The sequence below is a fragment of the Dermacentor albipictus genome, chromosome 5 (assembly GCF_038994185.2).
Source record: "Dermacentor albipictus isolate Rhodes 1998 colony chromosome 5, USDA_Dalb.pri_finalv2, whole genome shotgun sequence".
Lineage (NCBI taxonomy): Eukaryota > Metazoa > Arthropoda > Arachnida > Ixodida > Ixodidae > Dermacentor > Dermacentor albipictus.
The window spans coordinates 52,806,475-52,828,502 of record NC_091825.1 but is presented as its reverse complement, the minus strand read 5'-3'; the positions used below and the strand labels follow the sequence as shown (position 1 = coordinate 52,828,502).

At 48.1% G+C, this 22,028-nt stretch overlaps 1 protein-coding gene across 1 annotated transcript; it reads right to left on the bottom strand.

Annotated features, from left to right (window-relative positions):
• Nucleotides 1-11,663: 11,663 nt before the first annotated feature.
• Nucleotides 11,664-12,801, bottom strand: LOC139060283 (putative nuclease HARBI1). The gene is made up of 3 exons (XM_070539379.1): nucleotides 12,462-12,801; nucleotides 11,923-11,992; nucleotides 11,664-11,844 (listed from the first exon to the last, which is right to left on the bottom strand). The coding sequence occupies exons 1-3, from the start codon at nucleotides 12,799-12,801 to the stop codon at nucleotides 11,664-11,666; spliced, it is 591 nt and encodes a 196-aa protein (XP_070395480.1).
• Nucleotides 12,802-22,028: the final 9,227 nt, after the last annotated feature.

The following is a 22,028-nucleotide window of genomic DNA, read 5'->3' as shown; positions in this document are numbered from 1 at the left end:
CGCCCTTTGAACTTGGAGTGAGTGAGTGAAAACTTTATTGTAAATGTCCGGCGATTTGGGCGGCGTGGGGCCATAAGCACCCAAGCCTAGGTGTCATTAGTTTTAACCAACAGTGAGAAAGCTGGACTCTCTATATGTAATTGCGAGAGGGTTAGAGACCCGATTCGCTGCCTGTCTTCCGTTCTCTCCTCAGAAACACGACACTTCAGACGATTTCGAAGAGTTTTCTATGTCAGAATTGTCCCAAGCTTTTTCCTGTTTACCTGCTGCAGCCCCAGGTCAAGATGGACCCACCACTAAGATGATTAAACTTCTCTTTAACGTCGCTCTTAACGGCTTGTTAGATGCCGCAAATTACTCAATACAATATGCATGGATCCCACCTGTGTGGAGAATCACGAAGGTGATTGCACTGCTGAAGCACCAAACCAAAGGGTATCTTCCATTTTTTTCCAAGTTTCCATTTATTTACCCTAAAGGCCCAGCTTGGGCATTACTTATATTATTATCTTCTTACTTATAATATTATCTTCTAGATAATTTTCGGCCTATTTCTCTAACATGAAATGTTGTAAAATTAATAGAAAGGTTACTAAACGCACGTATGGTTATATTTGTGATCACAAGAAAATTATTGAGCCCTTGCCAAATGGGATTTAGACGAGGGATGTCGATTTGGTGCGCACACGTCAACCTAGAGAGCCGAATTCATTTGGCTCGTTACCAAAGACAATATACAGCTTTAGCTACAATAGACATTTCTAAAGCATACGATAGTGTCGAATACGCTATGATAATAAACAGGATGCAGGATATTGGATTATCTGAACACTTCGTAACATAGACTTCTGAGTGGAATTTCATTGGGAAAATTCAGACAAACGAGCGTGGTTCCTTAAGGCGCAGTTTTGACCCCGCTCTTGTTTACCATCCTACTCAGCTCCATTCCTTATCAGAATGTAAGCACGTACGTTTACGCTGATGATATAGCGTTTTTTTTTCCTCGGCAAGTGATATGTCACTGTACGAGTGCTTACAGGAATTCTTATGCGAGCTAGAAGCATGGCTGGACAGTATTCGCTTGTCCCTTAATTTACATAAGAGTGCCGTTCTTATCTTTCATACCGCTATTCCACAAGTGGAAAAGTCAAGCACCTTGGAATTATTTATAATGCAAACCTTAATTGGCGTCATCATATTGAACATATAACTTCAGAAGCTTCCCGTGCAATGAGGATATTAAGAAGGATAAACAATTATCCATGTGGCATGCGCAGCGACACACTGAAAATGATTTACCGCATGTATATCCGACCTATACTAGAGTTCGGCTGCGTGTTATTCTCCGGCGCCTCTGCTTAAAAGCTACGTCCACTAGTTTTGCTGAAATGGGAAGCGCTTAGCTTATGTCTGGGGCTACCAAAGCTTGTAGCAAACGCTGTGCTCTACGAGGAATCACGATTACCTTCCCTTGAAATGAGATTTAAAATACCCACCGTTCAAACATTCATAAAGATCTATGAATCTCCACTAAGAAGGTACCAGCCCATCTCCATCAATCAACGAGCCCAATTCTTTGCAGTCAAATGGCCTATGTTTCACACGCCACATCTGATTATAGCACAATCGCTATTGAGTCTGTTAGATGTACATATAAATTATGTAAGCACGGCAAACAGTATCTCAAAATCCTTGATTATTACTTTTGATGATTTGCACCCAAATAATGCAAAGCAGCTTCCCTCGCAAATATTCCTAACGGCTCATACCACGATCACTTGAATCAGCCCCACACTAACGTATTATATCAAGAGATGCTTCGCAGTGAGGAATAGGCTGGAGTGGGAATTTTTTCATCATCATTGCAGTGGTATTTTTCCATTCGGCTTCCCGAATCCACTCCAATATTCCTAGCGGAACTCCTAGCTGTTGTTCCAGCGTTGCGTAAACTACAATCTTCCAGGACACAACCGCGGTAATAACCACAGATTCTTTATCGCTGGGCACTTCACTTACTGCTCCCGGCGAGTCGCGTATATTAAAACTTTGTACTCACTGGCTCCAAGTCATTTGCCGAGTTTACGATTAATATGGGTACCTGGGCACAAAGACATATTTATTAATGAAGCGGCACACAGCTTGGCCAAGGCTTCTATCAGCGGCCCGGTGCTAACCCTTCTTCCAACGACGGGTTTGATCACGTCTGTCAGGTTTGGAAGATACATCCTTTTAACATCAAAATCAAATCTTAAATCATCCTCGGAACTACACCACTTACAATTCCCATGGAGCTGGAAATTTTGCAAAACAAGACATACGGAAGTGACATTAATGAGATTGCGTTGTCGAGTCCCATCCCTAAATTTATACATGCACCGATCTGGTCTGGCGATATCCCTTTGCACCATTTTTGTAGCTCATTAGAGACGATCGAACACTACTTACTGGAACGCCGGTGTTTCTCTTGCCTGAGAAAAATGACATTGGGAATAACAGTTCGACAGCTCGACCTGCCATTGAACACTCCCGTACTGCTGTCTTTCGGAGCGTCTGTGCTTGGACACTCACACAGGAATGTGTGCATCGCCTTAGAAAAATTCATTGAATCTGCGGGGTGGGTAGAACACCTTATACGTTGGGAAATAACGTTTATTCAATCTTCAATCAAACCGATTTCATTACTGAACGTATTATTGAGTTCATTCCTCCCTTATTGCCTGACTTATATTATGTATACTTTTTTTCTCTTGATTGAATGACAGTCTACTGAATCATTTTGAACTTCACTCGCTTCAAGTTATGCTACATAATTATGGATTGTAAATTTGATTACCTGAACACATGTGTAAAGTCTGCCCGACTATTGGCCAATCCCCGTGAGTGGGTATGGGCCAAACACATCAAGGACGTCATCATCATCATCATCAAGTGTATTTGCTGGTGCTACTCCGCGTCCTCGTCAATCCCACGTCGTTACACTTTATTGTAGCGTACAAGTCGGGAAAAGTGCTCGCAGAAGCCGACTGCCTTTGTCGTTTTCCTATTGAGCCGGCAACACAAGACGATGTCGACACGGTCTTTCTGGCATTCGTGGACACTGCCGATCTTTCACACCAGCAACGGTATGACATTGAATTGTTGCCTCTTATTGATTACCTGGAAGGACGAAACAACAGCGTGCCGAGGCTATTTGCAAGATCGCTGGCGTCGTACTGCTTGCACCGCAGCGTCCTCCAGAATAACAACTAACCTAGCCGCAGCAAATGCTCGTTTTTCTCTCATCGCTTCCACGTGAAATCTTACACGCCTCCCTCAACGAGGAGACCGCTTGGCACTTGGGCTACACTCGCACGTTGGCACGGATTCGGTATAATTATTACTGGCCGATATTTGCTGTAGTCGTTGCAAACCACCATCCGTCAAGCCAGCCAGCCTACTGCACCCTTTTCAAGTACCGGCCGCACCATTTGCATAAGTAGGCATGGATTTTCTGGGCCCCTTCCCAACGTCTACTGCCGGCATTAGGCGGATAATCGTCGCCACAGATTATCTCACTAGATATGCCGAAACAGATGCTCTGCAACGGGAAACAGCAGATGAAGCGGTTCGATTTTTTTTCTCAAATCCATCGTTTTAAGGCATGGCGCTCCCGCAGTATTCGTCACGGACAGAGGTACTGCGTTCATGGCCAAGTTTTTGGATATCGTTCTACGTCTAAGTGGTACCGCCCCGCGGAAGACAACGGCTTATCACCCCCAAACAAACGGACTGACGGAACGATTCATTAGGACACTGGCTGATATGATAAGCATGTAGAGCACGAGAACTGGGACGAAGTTTTACCTCACGTCACATTCGCGTACACTACGGCTCTTCAAGAGACCACTCGCAACACACCCTTCAGTCTCGTATATGGCCGTGAAGTTACGACAACGTTCGACGCGATTCTCCCTCATGAATTTGGTGACAACACAGGAGATCACACAAGCAGATCACACAACGAGCAGAAGCAGCTAGGCAGCTTGCGCGTCTTCGAATCCATGAACAACAGGACTCTGACGCCACACGCTACAACCTTCGGCACAGACCCGTAACATACAACATCGGCGACAAAACGTGGGTCGGGACACCTATTCGTCGGTGTGGGCTCTCTGAGAAGCTCCTGCGTAAGTACTTCGGGCCCTACATAGTTCTCTGACGCATCAGTGACGTCAACTACGAAGTCGTTCCAGACAGCTCTCACTATGCGAAGCGCCGACAGAATTTAGCCGAGGTCGTTCACGTGCTTCGTATGAAGCCATATTATGAAGAGCGACAAAAGTGCGCAGTTTTTTTTTTCGCTGTTTTTTCAATCCTCTATCATCGGGACGATGATTTTTTTCTAAATGGGGAGCAAATGGCCCAACTATATTGCCGCGTGTACGTGTCAGTGGGGACGAGGTTGAAGTATCGCGGGTATTTAGGTTAAGCGTGGAGACGAAGAAGGCGTTGTTGGTTTTTCTTTGACAACTGATAAGGTGTATTTGTTTGGGGCTTCTCCGCGTCCTCGTCAATTCCACGTCGTTAAAGTATGCCCTGTTAACGCCACCAGTAAGCACACTGTGACTTAGGGTGCAGCTTTGGCTGCGTAAATATTTGGCAAACACAGATATTCAAGTGATCCTGCAGAATTAATTGTAGAATATATGTATCAAAATATATACCATGCAGATATGCGTAAAAGCTCTTACAACACACGAACAAGTTTGCATGTCATCTGCTGGGAGCCAGGCATGGCCTCACCGAAGCACATACAAGGTACACATGAATGTACGATTAAGGCACGAACAGTGAATACGGTGTGCCATTGGTTCTATATGTGGCACGTACTGTTACGTACAAGGCACATATAAATGGATACTGGGAACGTATGGTTCCATACGAAGCACTTACTTATTGAACGCATACGAGGCGCCAAAGAACGCATACGTGGGACGCAAGGACGGATAAGTGGCACGCAAGGACGGATACGTCGCTCGTAAGAAAGAATACGTGGCTCGTAAGAAAGATTACGTGATTCGTAAGAAAGAATGCGTAGGAGGCAGGAATGGATATGTGGCACGTATAATTTCATAAGAGATTTTTCGATAGGGTGCGTACGCCCTCTAAGGGTAAGACAGTTTTTTTTTTTCTGAACTCGCGATGCATCACGCTTGTGGAAGCATTACCAAGCATCCGCGTCTGCGCCGCCTGCTCGGTGGTTCCAGAGAGGCCCGTGCAGCTTCTCCGCGGCTACGCACCCTGTGTGAATTGCGTGAATACGACGCATTTGTCTGTGCCGCTGCCGGAGCCCAGCGGGACCAGGACGACAGTGGCGCAGCGATGCACCAAGGCAGCGTGTACCCTGAGGACTGGGCCCCGTGACGTCATAAGGACTGGTGTCAGTAGCTCAGTCTATTTGCATTAGTAAAGGTGGAATACGTATTGTAAAGGAGACAAGTACTAAGCTTGGCAACTGTCAAGGTCATTTACTGAGCCACAAGGTGGTTTCACGGCCATGTTTGAGGAGCATCACTTTGACATTCACTTTCTCTTCAACTAATCAACCCATTACTGTGGAATGAACTAACTGTCGAAAATGCTTCTATATATCCTAACTGAATCACTTCTCTTTATGGCGCTTTAAATGAGTGCTAGTCTGCTCTGTTGCAAGCTGGAGCAATCAATGTATTGTCCAAGATCAACAGAGCTGAAAGAAGGAGGATATTTTTTATGGAAGCGTTTGAGCGCGTTGATACAGTCATTAGCGCTTGCGTTTTTTTATCTAACAATAAAATACACCATTCAAAGCAAACAGGCAATGTACCACTCGAAGGTTGCTGGGTTCGTCTCAACTAGCGAAAAGCTTTTTTTTTTCGTCCACTTTGATTTCTCTTTTTTTTCATTATAATATACACTTGAAGCACAGCTAGGAAAGCACCCTATCCTGCCCTTGGCTTCATTGCCTGTTGACTTTGTATGGTCGTGCTCAACAAAAATCGAGCCCCTCTGCTTTCCTTTCTCTCGTTCAGCCAAGTATACCGTATTACAGTGCGTTGGTACGCATCAGAATGGTTGTACAGATAAGTTTGGTACTTCATAACCGTGTATTACCTTTCTGTCACATCGCGCAACAATGCGGAACTGTTCGTGCACTAGGACATCATAACACTTTCGAAGAACTCAGAGAGGCACAACATGTTGCTCAGCTGCGCAGACTAGAATAGACTCCGTCTGGCAGGGAACTTCTGCAGAAGTTGGGATGCAGCAAACAGATGTAAGAAACCCAAAGAACCGCGACTATCCCAGACAAAATACGAAACACAATCAAGGTGGCTCCCATTCCCAAGAACATGGACCCCAACCTACACGAAGAAAGCAGGAAGGCGAGAACCGAATACATCCAAAAGTCGCTAGCTTCCCAGGCAACAACGGTATACGTAGACGCAGCCACATACACCAGGAGGGCGAGATAGACCAACCCCAACGCAGTAGCGGCGGTGATAAACTCGGACATGCGAGAAATCGTCAGCGCAACTCTACGGGACTGCACGGTAGTCGAGGCTCAAGAAGCGGCCGTCACCCTATCGGCAGCTGAGGCCTATCGGACTAGGCGGTCCTTAACAATACTAACCGACTCCCAAACAGCATGCCGAAACTACATGTTAGGCAGAATAGGTCACAGAGAGCTCCGCATACTCCGCTCTGAAGATCACCACACACAAAACCCAGAAAAAGAACACCCAATCAGACACACGATAGTGTGGACGCCGGGTCACACGGACGTGGAAAGCAACCGTGAGGTCGACAGGGTAGCTCGAGGATACACCGCGTACCGAGCACCCTCCGCCAATGACCTCGAGGAAACTGAGCCAGTCCCCAGAGAATACTTGGGTATCGTAAACCACTATAAGGGCAGCAGGAAGCGATACCCCCCGCCGCATAGCTCTCTCTCACTAGAGAGGACTCCGTAGCTTGGAGGCTACTACAGACGGGTGCATATCCGAACTTAAACACACTCAGTAAAATACAACCCACACAGTACACTGACAAATGCCCATGGTGCAGGAAACACGCACGCTCTACCATATAACGTGGGCCTGCCAGAAAACAAATGCGGCACCAATAATACCAAACCCGAGTGCGAAGCAATGGGAAGGAATCCTCTCCAGCGACCGTCAGGACGCCCAACTAGGGCTGATCTGACGGGCCCAGCTGGCAGCGGCATCCAGCGGAGCCCTGGACTAGGGGCAGATGGCCATTGCTAAGAAGCTGGAAGACACCATCTGACTCCGCGAAATTCATAACATTTTTCTAGAGCTCAATAAACGTTTTTCCTCCTCCTCGTGTCACACAAGTATGGCGGCGCTCCTGGAATAGAAAATAAAATGGCCTTCACAACTTCTACTTTCCACAGTATTTATATACAGTAAAATTTTCGCTGTTGGTGGGATGCGTCCTTAAGGCAGTTATGTTGGTAAAATGTTTCTAGGTTTTGTTTTTATTTTCTTCGTTTTACTTTCTCTAACCTTTTCTTTTGAGAGACCACATCACGGCATTTCAGTTTTAATGAAACGCGATTGGGGGCCAATATATTATCGTAGGTAGTCGCTATATCAAATCAAACTATGCTAACATGCTAGGTAGGGAACGTTGACGTCGCCAAGTGTGTACACTAAATAATTTATACCCTTAAAAGTGAATAACGGGGAGCATGATCTACAACTGGCACACTTAACCCCCTAAAAAAAGGCTGTCACTTATAATAGACACACTTACCCACTTAGAGGGCGTAAATTATTATATAGTGCAACGGAATATGTGCGCCTACATTTTACTGTACAGTTTGTTCCTGCTTCTACACTTTGAGAGCCTGGGCTATAGAGGCCACCGTCACGAAACATTGATAAATTTTAAAGTGTCACTCTTAAACATAGGTTGTTATATACGGGACCGTTTCCTGAGCCTGCTTCCAGTTCACCAGACCACATCGAATCGCGTCACAGCTAATTAAGAAGCGCAGAAGCACATCTACACCGTTCCCGAGGCGCGGCACGTGCAAACGAGTTGGCGTCCCCCACCTTGTGCGCCGCAGTTGGAGCTATTCACTGTTTGACTCTTTCCGAAAGTGTAGCGGGAGCCTGGCACGGTTTCAGGTACCGCAGGTCCTGACCAAAGCTGCTTTGCAGCACTGAAACGTCGCCCCCTTCCGCCTATTGTGACGGCGCTTGCAAGCCATCAAGGCAATACCGCAGAGAGAAATAAGCACTCGGACAATTGGGGCCCAAGGAGCGACCGTGTGCGCCGGGTGTGACACAATCGCACGGGCGCCTACCATTAGCCGAAAATGACCATACCTGAGCGGGCTCGCCGATTGGCCGAACGTGACGTGACTTCGAGAATTCTAAGGGCTTAAAAGCCAGAGAGGGGAGCAGCAAGAGAGAATTCCTTCATTCATCTCTTTCAAGCTTCTTGCCACGGGCCGGCAGCAACTCGGCAGCAAGCTCAAGAGCAACTGCTGCTGTTGAGCTTGACTCTAGTCAGACGAGAGTCAAGCTCAACAGGGTCTTCTTTCCCCGCTGATTTTGCCACGCCCGTTCCCTTGGCTGTGGTTCCCTTGGCGGAGGAAGAAGAAGAAGCATCGAAGAACATGGAGAAAGATCGGCTCCCGCTTTCAACATCGGTTTCGTCCCGTTAGTCTGAGTGTATCCTTGGTTCGGTTACATCAATCGACGCTTAGCATCAAGAGGATTACGGCGACACCAGGATTTCTACGGTGGGTCGACTATTCACATTTTAAGAGACTTTTTCGAGCAGCCACCATTGCCGCCGCGATAGGCCAGGTGCTGCCTGAGTGTGGCAATTGGAGGCGAGTCAGGCATGCAAGTCATGATGGATGGGGAGGAACTACCTCCCGACAAGTGCACCGAAGAGTACGGATGGCAGGCAGCAGTTTCTAGGCGAATTTCTACCAGATCCGCTGTTAGCGGCAATTCAGCCGGAGCTAGGCCTCATATGGCTACGTCGCCTAGAACATTCGAGAACGGCAGTCGAGTCAAGAACAGGGTCGCCAGGGCATCCCGAATGCCATACTTGCCGAAAGATCACTTTAAAATCATACTCCGACCACGCGGCGGACTCAACAGTAGCAAGATTGGCTCTACCAAGATAGGCAAAACCATCGTTGAAGCAGCTGGTCTAAGCTCGGACCACATTGCATCAGACATCATATGCCCGAACGTGAACCAAAACATAATTGTGGCGAGTACGCCGCAACGAGAGAATGCTGAGAAATATGTGAGAATCAGGTCAAAAAACCTGAATGGATGCAGCTTCGAGATCAACGCATATGAGGCTGCACCTCACAACACGTGCAAGGGAGTGATAAGGAACGTTGACTTAGCAGATGGCCCGACGGAGCTGGAGAAGAACATAGTCAACTCAAGAAACCCTTTGGCTCTCGCCGTTAAAAGAATCAAGAATACCGGTACGGTGATCATCGCCTTTGATGGACACAAGGTTCCGAATTTCGTCAGATATGGCCCGGTCCTTGTAAGGTGTTCACCATACAAGAAACAAGTCGACGTATGCTACGCTTGCGGTCGGCTCGGTCACAGAGCTGATGTGTGCCCGTCTCCGCAAGAGAGAATATGCCGAGGCTGTGGTGCAGTGAATCCGACTGACAAACATCAGTGCCAACCCAGGTGTGAACTGTGTGGTGGCCCACACCCAACTGCGGACAAAGTGTGTAAGCAGCGCTATACAACTCCATACGTGGTCAGAAAACGGAGAAACGAAAGAGCACTAGCAACCAACGTCAACAAGGACAATAACGACACGCAGCCAAGCTCAAGGTCCCGCGGCAGGTCCAGGTCCCGCAGTCGCTCACGCTCCAGGGGAAGAAGCGTGTCCAGATCCCGACCCAGATCCAGATCCCAATCCAGGACGCGATCCGGATCAAGGGATCGGAGCCAACAGGCTGCATCGAAACCCGGGGAAGGAATCAACGGATCCACATGGGCCGACAAAGTCAAGGGAACGGCCATAGCGGACAAGACGCCTCCTCACCGGGACAACAATAAAACAAGACTTATCTGGGCCGACGACGTGCGTACCGATCCGGTAAGTGCCATGCTTTGTGACCCACCCCCAGAGCAAAGTAAGGATCGTGAAATAGAAAGACTTAAGAAAGAGAATGCAGAACTAAGGGAAATGAATCAGAACATGATTAGAGAGATGACGGCAATAAGGAAACTCTTAAGCGAGGCTAAACAAGCAGAAAACAAAGATAGCACTAATACACGCAAAGAAGCCCCAGTCCCGGCGCCTGCTGGTGAAGGCCCAATGTCAGCCAAGCGTAGGGCTGTTGAAAGTAAACTCAAGAACACTGAAACACAGATGGAGGAAGTCAAACAAGCGCTGGCGTCTTTTAAAGACAACATGCAGATGCTTATGGACAGTGTCTCACAGTTGACAATGAATGTAGGCCATATACAGACGGCACTGAATGACCCTAAGGAGGGACTGAAGGCTTTTGGCGAAAGAATTAAAACCCTGGAAATGATGACTATGTCAATGGACGTAAGGGAACAATGCGGGTCGTCATTCCTCAGAGCTACACTAACTCCCCAGGCGGGGAGATGAATATGCAATATGGCTCACAATAAGAGGGAATTTCGAATATGGCAGTGGAATTGCGGGGGGTACAATAACAAACGTTCCATCATCCAGCAATACCTTAGGTCACTTCAGTCTAAACCGGATATTATCGCACTTCAAGAGACAGGATATGGATATGTCACACTCACTGGATACAGAGCCATAGAGTGTCAAACGTTCGGTAGGGGCCTGTACGTGCTTGTAAATAAGCAGCTTACACACATCCCACATGAATTAGGCGTCATAGACAAAAACCTAGAGTACCTCATGGTTGAGGTTGTAGTACCAACTTCACACAAAAATCAAAGGAACAATAGCTTATTCGTACTCAACATTTACAGCAATCCGAAACACCAGAAACAACACTTCAAGAGATTATTCGAAAAGGCTACTAATTTAGCTGGAAGTAGACCTCTGATTATATTAGGAGACTTCAATGCAGCCCACGAGCTATGGGGCTACGTTACGACGAATGCCAAGGGCAGGAATCTGTGGAATCACGCGGATGAGCTAGACCAGGGCCCGCTTGCACAAACGCCAGCCTCTAAGTCTAGACTTACATCCGAATCTTGTCTTATTGTAATCTAAAATAAGACTGGACTTTCCGGCCATCATGTTTCACTTGCACGAACCGACGAGACTGAACTATAGTCCGGACTTATTGAAGACGTTAGGTACCTTTAGTACCTAGGTGGGAAATTTCGCCGTCGACAGGGAATGAGATGGGGAATGGGCCGGAAGTTGGTTGCGGCGGCGACAGGCGTTCGCGCTGTCCAATAGTTGACCGCGATTCGATGTCAACATCCGGCCGCACTCCCGCGCTTGTCACCCCTGCAGAAGCAGCCGAACCAGCTCCAAACGTTGACGGTACGCGCGTGTTTTCAAGCATGTCGTCGCAACCGCCCGCAAAGCGACTCAAGAGCCATCACTGGAGCGAAGAAGAAAAAATAGATTTGGTCCGTATCATAAGCGAGAAAACCACTGCTTTATTTAGTAAGTTCAACGTTTATGGAGTGATAAAAGTGGCGGTTGACGTAGGCTTCTTCATGCTCTCCAGGAGCCTGTATCCGCACATGCGTGCCGTCAATTGCACCCGCGACGCGCGGAAAGCCAGCGACAGCGTAGAAGCAGCCTTGGACTCCCCGCACCTGTCTAGGCGACGGCCAACTGGAAAGAAAACGAGGGTGGTCACCTTTAGATTCACGCCGATGTCATGCGCGGTCTTGCACACAATGACACACGCACATATTCAGGGAGGCACACGTATGTAGCGTTAAGCTCGTGCTGACCATCACACAGCTACGCATGTCGTCGGCTTGAAAGAGCAAAATGACGAACTGCTCACTTGAGGCTGGAAACGTTATTCACGGAGAGCGACACCTTCGCGGTACGTGCAATCAGTTAGCTTCGTTGCAGTCGAGTAGGTACAAACATTCGAGACATCGTCAGCTGATGTTCTGGCAGCGCAGCTTGTTCAAATTTAAAGTTCGACGAAGCGGGAACGCGGCCACACGTTACATCACATTAGCGAGATCACCAGAGCCTAGTTCCACCGATGATTCGACGTACTGCATGCCAGACGCGGCCAATGCGCTCCGACGCGCCCGGCGTCTAACGCTCGCCCTCTACGCACGTAGGCATTTCGCATCACTAAATTCCTAACGCGACACGCGCTCCTACGTTCCGCAAAGCACTTGCATGCGGCGTATTTATCGTTATGACGCAGTACTAAAGCTGTCTACTAAAACAGGCAGCAGAAAATAAATGGTTGGAGAGAGGCTTACCTGATGAGGCAACCCGGCGTACTGTGCGGCTTGCGGTCGATTCGTGGGCGCCGATCACATCTCCGGCAGTAATCAAGAAGCATCCGGAGGCAAAAAATTTCAGTACCAGCATCACCTGCAGCTCGGCGCTCAAAGCACCACTCTGACGCGTCGGGTACTCGATCTCGGAGCGAAGGAACTCGACAAGAAATACTATGCCGTCCCGCCCGAAGCGTACGCGCCGCTGCAGTTCCTCCTCGCTGAAGGCGTCCAGCGGATTTGTTCTGTCGCGAAACACACGTTCGCGGCGCAGCAAGTGCTCGGAGAGCATCTCGAGGCGGGCCAACCGCAGGGCAGCCATGTTGGAAAATACTGAATAAGTTTTGGATAAGCCAGCTCGAAGGCAAGCTAGATTCCGGTACTGCTGATTCCGCCGGTACTTGAAGCACGGGCTTGAAGTCTTGAAGTCTTCAGGGAGCTAGATTCCGGCAGCGAGCTGGCTTATCCAAAACTTATTCAGTATTTTCCAACATGGCTGCCCTGCGGTTGGCCCGCCTCGAGATGCTCTCCGAGCACTTGCTGCGCCGCGAACGTGTGTTTCGCGACAGAACAAATCCGCTGGACGCCTTCAGCGAGGAGGAACTGCAGCGGCGCGTACGCTTCGGGCGGGACGGCATAGTATTTCTTGTCGAGTTCCTTCGCTCCGAGATCGAGTACCCGACGCGTCAGAGTGGTGCTTTGAGCGCCGAGCTGCAGGTGATGCTGGTACTGAAATTTTTTGCCTCCGGATGCTTCTTGATTACTGCCGGAGATGTGATCGGCGCCCACGAATCGACCGCAAGCCGCACAGTACGCCGGGTTGCCTCATCAGGTAAGCCTCTCTCCAACCATTTATTTTCTGCTGCCTGTTTTAGTAGACAGCTTTAGTACTGCGTCATAACGATAAATACGCCGCATGCAAGTGCTTTGCGGAACGTAGGAGCGCGTGTCGCGTTAGGAATTTAGTGATGCGAAATGCCTACGTGCGTAGAGGGCGAGCGTTAGACGCCGGGCGCGTCGGAGCGCATTGGCCGCGTCTGGCATGCAGTACGTCGAATCATCGGTGGAACTAGGCTCTGGTGATCTCGCTAATGTGATGTAACGTGTGGCCGCGTTCCCGCTTCGTCGAACTTTAAATTTGAACAAGCTGCGCTGCCAGAACATCAGCTGACGATGTCTCGAATGTTTGTACCTACTCGACTGCAACGAAGCTAACTGATTGCACGTACCGCGAAGGTGTCGCTCTCCGTGAATAACGTTTCCAGCCTCAAGTGAGCAGTTCGTCATTTTGCTCTTTCAAGCCGACGACATGCGTAGCTGTGTGATGGTCAGCACGAGCTTAACGCTACATACGTGTGCCTCCCTGAATATGTGCGTGTGTCATTGTGTGCAAGACCGCGCATGACATCGGCGTGAATCTAAAGGTGACCACCCTCGTTTTCTTTCCAGTTGGCCGTCGCCTAGACAGGTGCGGGGAGTCCAAGGCTGCTTCTACGCTGTCGCTGGCTTTCCGCGCGTCGCGGGTGCAATTGACGGCACGCATGTGCGGATACAGGCTCCTGGAGAGCATGAAGAAGCCTACGTCAACCGCCACTTTTATCACTCCATAAACGTTGAACTTAATAAAGCAGTGGTTTTCTCGCTTATGATACGGACCAAATCTATTTTTTCTTCTTCGCTCCAGTGATGGCTCTTGAGTCGCTTTGCGGGCGGTTGCGACGACATGCTTGAAAACACGCGCGTACCGTCAACGTTTGGAGCTGGTTCGGCTGCTTCTGCAGGGGTGACAAGCGCGGGAGTGCGGCCGGATGTTGACATCGAATCGCGGTCAACTATTGGACAGCGCGAACGCCTGTCGCCGCCGCAACCAACTTCCGGCCCATTCCCCATCTCATTCCCTGTCGACGGCGAAATTTCCCACCTAGGTACTAAAGGTACCTAACGTCTTCAATAAGTCCGGACTATAGTTCAGTCTCGTCGGTTCGTGCAAGCGAAACATGATGGTCGGAAAGTCCAGTCTTATTTTAGATTACAATAAGACAAGATTCGGATTTAAGTCTAGACTTAGAGGCTGGCGTTTGTGCAAGCGGGCCCTGGTCTTAGTCACGTATAAGACACATCCTACAAGGCTTGGCAATTCTGTCTGCAGAGACACCACACCTGACCTTACGTTCATTAAGAACACAGAGCATGTTTCATGGACTAATACAAACATGAATTTTGGCAGCGATCATTACGTAATAGAAGTCACACTGGAAGTTGAGAAAGGCCGAACTCGAGAATTCGAGGTCGTAGATTGGGACCTTTTTCGTAAATTAAGAGCCCAAAGCGGAAAAGAAACCACCAAACTCAATCTCAGAGACTGGTGTGAGGGCATCAGAAGGGACATCAAAACAGCGTCCAAAAGAATTGTTACAGATACTAATGTAGAGGCAATGGACTCGAAACTTGCCCACTTAATAGAAGCCAAGGAAGCCATAACCCGAAGGTGGCGGGCACAAAGGCTAAATCGTAGGCTCAGAAAAAGAATCGCAGAACTTAAACAAATCGAACAATACTGTAACACCCTCTGCCAGCAACAGTGGGACGAGTTTTGTGAGTCAATCGATGGGCAAATCAGGAACGGCAAGGCGTGGAAATTGATCAAGCATCTGCTGGATGAAAAAGGCACTAAAGCCAACCAAAGACACAGCCTTGCCCGAGCCATACACGTAGCCCTTAGGAATAAGCCCATCGAAACAGTTACCAAACAACTAATTGACAAATACCTACCAGTTAGAAATGAGCAGAACCAGCCACTTCCATCAGAATACAGGGGAGCCGCTCAACCGGAACTCGACCAACCCTTCACCATATCCGAAATCCGGAGGGTGTTAAGTGAACTAAATCGAAATTCAGCCCCCGGTCCTGATGGAGTAACAAACTGATCACTTAAAAACCTCGATGAGCCGTCCATTGAATCGCTGACAGACTTCATTAATGAAGCATGGATCTCAGGCGAAGTCCCAGAAGAATGGAAAACTTCACAGGTTATACTAATACCCAAACCGGGTAAACCTCCAAGCTTGGACAACTTAAGGCCAATATCACTTACATCATGCGTGGGGAAGGTCGCTGAACACGCAATCCTTAACAGGCTAAAAGACCACTTAGAAGACAACAATATATACACTCACAACATGCTGGGTTTTCGGTCTGCACTTTCCACGCAGGATGCCATGAAGCAAATTAAACACCACATACTCGACGGATATTCTAGAAATACTAAGGCCATATTGGGATTAGACTTGGAAAAAGCGTTCGACAGAATCAAGCATGAGTACATCCTCAGAACGATAGAAGACATTGGACTCGGGTTGAGGATGTTTAAATACATCAAATCCTTTCTCGAAGCACGCACGGCGAAGATAAAGGTCGGAGACACAAATTTGGAAGTGGTTCAGCTCGGAGATCGAGGAACCCCCCAAGGATCGGTGATCTCTCCCGTCCTTTTCAACCTGTGCATGATTGGTCTGTCCAGAAAGCTGGGCAAGATTAACGGCATTGACCATACCATATATGCTGATGATCTCACTGTATGGTGTGCTGGTGGCAGTGAAGGGCAGATACAGGACGCACTGACTGAAGCGATCAAGACGGTGGAAGAATACCTGAGGCCCACTGGACTCAGGTGCTCCCCCCACAAATCGGAGTTACTACTTTATAGACGTGAAAAGGGAGGCAGGCCTAAGGGCTGGAAACCTCTATCGGAAAGCAATATACACCTACATACAGAAAATGGTGCCAATATCCCAGAGTCAACGTGATCAGGGTACTAGGCTTTTTCATTGATGCAAACGGTGGAAACCATACCGAGGTGAAGAAAATCACCCTTAAAACGGATAACGCTTGCAGGATGATCAGGCGCCTAGCAGGAAGACACAAGGGCATGAAAGAAGATAACCTCATCAGGATAATCAACTCATTCGTACTCTGTCATATATCATACGCCGCTGCCATGTACAATTGGACGCAGTTTCAACTCAAAAAGCTTGACGCAGTGATCAAGAAGGTTGTTAAAAGCGCATTGGGGCTCCCCATTCGAACCAGCACTGCAAAACTGCTCAAATTAGGAATACACAACACGACCATGGAGATCGCGGAGGCTCAAGAAACATCACAAATAGCGAGACTATCTACAACCAGCACGGGAAGATCAATCCTGGGCAAGATCATGATCAACCCCATTACGGATTCAGCACAGTACGTTAAAGTTAATCAAGAATTCGCAGACAACATAATTGTCGCACCTCTACCCAAGAATATGCACCCAAAACATATCAACAGGAGAGTCGCACGAGCCAGGGCGTTAATCGAGAAAATGGATAAAGGGGGCAGAGGAGCCTGCTTTGTCGATTCGGCTGCCTACAAAGATCTAACTAAGTTCGCGGCGGTGGTAGTGGATCATCAGGGCAATTGCACAAACTGCGCCACGGTCTACACTAACAAACCTGAAGACGCTGAACAAGTTGCCATTGCATTGGCACTAACAGACGATAGATTCATCGAAATATATAGCGACTCGAAAACGGCTATTAGAGCTTCCAATAGGGGAAAGATTGCCCCGCAGGCTGCGAGAATAATTAACAAAAGGCAAACAAATGTTACACGTTACATTTATTGGTTCCCGGCGCACCTTGGTACACTTGATGGCATTCCCGTCAATCCAAATGAATCGGCCAACAGCGTCGCCCGCGATCTTACAGACCGGGCCGCTTTTACATATGGTTTTGATTCTGCTGGATTGGAGAACTTACATAGAGATACGCTCATTACATACAATGAAATTACAAAACATTACTACATGGGAAGGAGGGAGTTTCCACCCCCTCACTATAGGCTAAACAGAGCACAAGCAGTTACACTTAGACAATTACAGACAGAGTCTTATTATTCACCTGCACAAATAAAGAAATGGTATAACATTGCAGACATGAATATTATATGCAAAGCATGCAAAACGGAGATATGCACGCTTGAACATCTGCTCTGGGAGTGTGGGTCACTCGGCCCTGGCATTTCCCGGAATCGCTTTTTAGGAATGATCAGATCTCCTGATCATATCCCTCAAGTCCTGGCTGTCCAGTACGCCCGTGATAGGGCTAGGAGGCTTGACCTCCCGGTCCCAACATGGAACTAGCGAGGCAGGTGGCAACACCTTGTACAGGACCAGAATAAAGTTTTTCCTCCTCCTCCTCCTCCTCCTCCTTGGCTGTGGTTTCGCTAGATAGTAGATAGGGACAGTGAGAATCTCGTTAATCTATTCATGCGCGTCACTAATTAGATGACGAGGCATTTGGCTAGAAACTCTTTATTTTCCTTCCCCTTTGGTGGGCAGGGGTAGCCGTGCTGGAACCAGGAACCGTAATGTCGGCCGAAGTTGGCCGGTTTTAGAAGGCTTCGTGGAATTCCAGTTGGACTTTGTAGCAGGTATACGTTGTAGCTTTGGTCCACTGTTGGCTCCAACAGGCTTTAAAAAAGTCTTCCTCGGACTGCTATAAAAAAAGATAGAAGTAAAGACAAAAGACACAAAAAGTGAAGCATGCTAGAAAAGAGTTAAAAGGACATGCCGAAGAGACTATGCATCGGGGCGATGCTCTCGCACAGTTAGCAGAGCACCGGAGAGGCAATTGTGCACTGACGTTTCCCGATGGGGCCAGCTAAGTGGCCAGAATATATATATGGTATTTAACCATGAAAACAATGCAGCAGCTGGGAAAAAGGTAGGAATACGAAAGTTACATGAAGTGTACATGTTTATTAGGTACATTTTACCGAGTACCCTAAAAAGACTGTAAGGGGGGACCAAGAGGTTATGTCGAAAAAACAAAAACATCGCTATTTCTAAGTTGATATAAGAAGCCAAGGGATATATTATAGGTATCTTATAAACTGTTTTACTGCGGATGTACTATTCGCCTTTTACATTACTTAATACATAATATCTAATACCTATTAAGTCATACTTTTCAATTACTTTTATCATTACGTTTATCATTTAGGATAACGTACAGGAGCTCAATGATTTTAGTAAGTTATGGTGGGATGTAAAAAAAAAGTTAAGTACTAGGTTATCTGAAAAAAAAAGAAGAAAAAAAAGAACTGGTGATATGCGGGTTGAGATACAAGGATGGCCTCAAGAGGGCTGCCGTTTTCCCAAATCAAGCGATCACTTTTTTAGGAATACGGTTGAGGCAGATAAGACTGCCAACCATTGTGCGTGCCGCAATCCAGGCCAGTTCCCACTCCTTTAAGCCAATTTCTTTGGCAGCCCTCTTGGTGCTGGGACAAAGGAGACCGCGTGCGCTAAACGCCAGCCCTAAGACCTTCACCTCTTTTCCACGGCACTTGACCTGAAGTACCGGCACCAAGGCCTGGTACTTTTGGCGCTTAGCAGCACACATGCCTTCCAATGTTTCTGTTCTGGCATCCCAAGCGATCGCTACATCCAAAATGAATGCTTTTTCCTTGAGCTCGAGGACAATGTCGGGCCTAAGCCTTGTGTTGTCCTCGGTCACGAGGAGGCGCTCGCTCGAAATTTCAGCATCATTGTGCTTTTCCCGCAGTTTCGTAATTATGGCCTGAGAAATGAAGTAATGCCGTGAGCAACATGGCTCGTGGGGGGATGGACACACCTGGAGGATGTGGTATGTGGTTTGCTGTGCCTAATGGCACCTTCTACAAAACTTGGCCGAATCGTTAGTTGAGTGCCGATTGGAGAGTACCGATAGGTTAGTACGCAGGCGCAGGGAGCGGATGCGATCACCATCTCCCATGTACCTGGTATCTGGCCGAAGCCACCCATTTCCAACTGGATCTATCTCAAAAGCAAATAGGCTTTTGTTTGTATAATTTTTCTTCCAGTCCTCCAAGTGTGTTTTACGTGCCCGCTGTAGAGCTTTTTGCAGTGATTTTGGCTCTACGAGGCCGGTTGCTATGCCCATCTTTTCCTCGAGTGCCTCCCGGTCTCCACGTAGTGATCCTTCTAACACCGCATCCACGATTGGAGACCCTAGACGTTGGAGCCGAGCGAATGCTTTTACCTGGCATTCAGCCGCCACTCGCGAGAGCTCCAGCACGCCAAGGCCCCCTGCTCAATGAGGAGTATGTATGATAATGTCTGGAAAGGATGCCGGGAGATGTAGGATGCTTTTGATCTCCTGGCGTATGTCGCGGTCTAACCTTGTGGTTAATGGTAGAACTGTGAGAGAGCTGGAGGCTGCATACATCAATTTCGGAACCAATAAGGTTGAGATGCAGTTAAGTTTTTGAAATGGCTTCAACTGGGCCGAATTAATCAGATTGAGATCGCGTCGAATAGCGTCAATTGAAGCCGTCGGGTGTTTGTTTATGAAAAGGTCAACTCCCAGGTATCGAATGGGTTCATTACGACATTTTGGGACGATTACAGCATCCCCAACTGTTAGGTCAGGAATGCCATAATCGAACGATTTTAGCCTGTGGGAGTCGAACCGCCAACCAAAATATTGGGTTTTTAGTGGATTTAAGGCCAATCCGATTTTTTGAAGTGGATTTCTGCAACCTCCAGGTTTCTTTTCAGTTCTTCATATGATGAGGCGACGAATAAGAGATCATCCTTATAGGCCATTGCAGCGATCGTCTGACCATTGATGGCATAGCCAAATGCCGAGGAGTTTAGTTGGTTTAACAGAGGGTCCAGAGTAAGATTAAAGAGGAACGGAGACAAAGGATCCCCTTGTTTAACCCCCTCTGGACGTACACCCTGACATTGTCACTTCTTCCTCTGTAGGTGAATGTGGTAGCCTGCGAAGTGTACATATCCCTAATACTGTCCAAATAAGCAGTATGGCGGCCGCCTTCTTCCAGAGCCGCAAAGAGTGCGTGGTGACTGATGGAATCGAATGCCTTCCGCAGATCGAGAGAGGCAGCAAAAAGCGGCCTGTGAAATTTCTTCGCGTGCTTCATGATGCCCTGTAAGAGGAGAAGATTTGATTGTGCAGCCCTGTCTGGTGAAAAACCACTTTGCAATTTGTTGAAGTTATAGGAGTCTTGTAGTCTTAAAAGAATCAGTCTGGAAAAGGTCCGAACAATCACCGAAGAGATGGTTATCGGACGAACCTCAGCCGCAGAGGCCGCATCGCAATTTTTAGGAATAAAGATTGTTCTAGATAGACGGAAATCATCCGGCAGACGTCGGAAGCATAGAAAATTATTCAAAATGATTATCCATATGGCATTCGGAATTTTTTTTTCATTTCCCGGACGTTTAGGCCATCCGGACCCGGTGCCGAGCCTACGGTCATGTTCTTCAGTGCTATCTGAATTTAGTCCTCGGAAAAGAGGTTGGCCTCATGAGGCAAGGAATGCTCTTCTATACCAACTCTATCTACAGAAATTGACTCTGCTCCCAGGATGTCGTCAAAGACGTCGTGGACGTCGCTCATTTCAGTTACCCCCAACTCCCCCTGCTGACATATTAATTCTTCTAAAAGAACTTTTGGACCAAAGTTGTATAAGCGTTGATGTTCTTTATACTGTCGCCGTTTGAATTCTCTGGCCTTTTCGTTTTTGCTTCGAGTGAGGCGGATTTTGGCGTGCTTCGCCTGCTACGATTTGCGTGGTTTAACTCCAAAATGTTTATATATAATGGCTAGATCCGGCATTGTTATTGGAGTATTGCATATATATTTTCTGCCAATCCTGGAAAATTAATGTTGTAGTCTAAGAGGGTCTGAGTGGCGTCCGCAACATCCAATGAGTCTACCGTGGGGGGCATTTCATCATCATGGTTCTCCTCGGGGGACAAGGTGCAAGGCTCATTGTCATCGTAAGTTTGGCACAGCTCAGACTCTCTGGCCAGAGTCTCTCTGTAGCGTTTACTCTTCCGGAGACCCTTAATTGCGTCTAGGGGCCTAGATGGATAAATGGCAGCTAGCTGTTGGTTTATATATTTCCCACCGGGGGGAAGGGACAGCTCCGTCCTGGCCAGAATGAGGACCTGCGGCGTCGTCCACCTGCAATAGGAGCTTGCAGCCGGTACCGCTGCCGACCTTGCCCTACCCTGCCCATCCGAGTCCGGATTCGGAGGCGCACCTGCAACTGACCCGGGCGGCTGAATAAGATGGAAGTTATTAAATGAGTTATCAATACTCATACTGGGAAGTTTACTTGATTCGGAGGTAGTTCGAACCGATGACGTAGGGCCGCATCCATCCTGGGAAAAGAGCCCGTCGTACGAGCTGGAAGCAGATACTGGCCCTAGGCCATGTTCGTGGATTGAGGTGTCGTCACTATCACTCTCCTTACTCTGTGCCCCATTCCTAAGACCATCGTTGCGGCCGGCTGATGAGGTCAGAGGGTGGGGAGCAGGCGTACTCAGCTGAGCCGAGTGCTCATCGAGCCCCCCTCCGGCAAGAGTGGGCGAGAGATATCCAGCAGCGCTGTCCCCGGCTAGCTGGCACGCCCGTTCGTCATCGTCATGGCTTTGTGGTATTGACGAGGAATACTCTGCTAGAACCCCCTGGGCCG

What these genes read in the sequence shown, in the direction of transcription:
- LOC139060283 (XM_070539379.1), bottom strand. Translation starts at nt 12,801, where the DNA reads ATGGCTGCCCTGCGGTTGGCCCGCCTCGAGATGCTCTCCGAGCACTTG. An exon ending in ACGCCGGGTTGCCTCATCAG is followed by an intron (nt 11,993 to 12,461) that starts GTAAGCCTCTCT and finishes TGCTCTTTCAAG; the next exon opens with CCGACGACATGCGTAGCTGT. An exon ending in ACGTGTGCCTCCCTGAATAT is followed by an intron (nt 11,845 to 11,922) that starts GTGCGTGTGTCA and finishes TTTTCTTTCCAG; the next exon opens with TTGGCCGTCGCCTAGACAGG.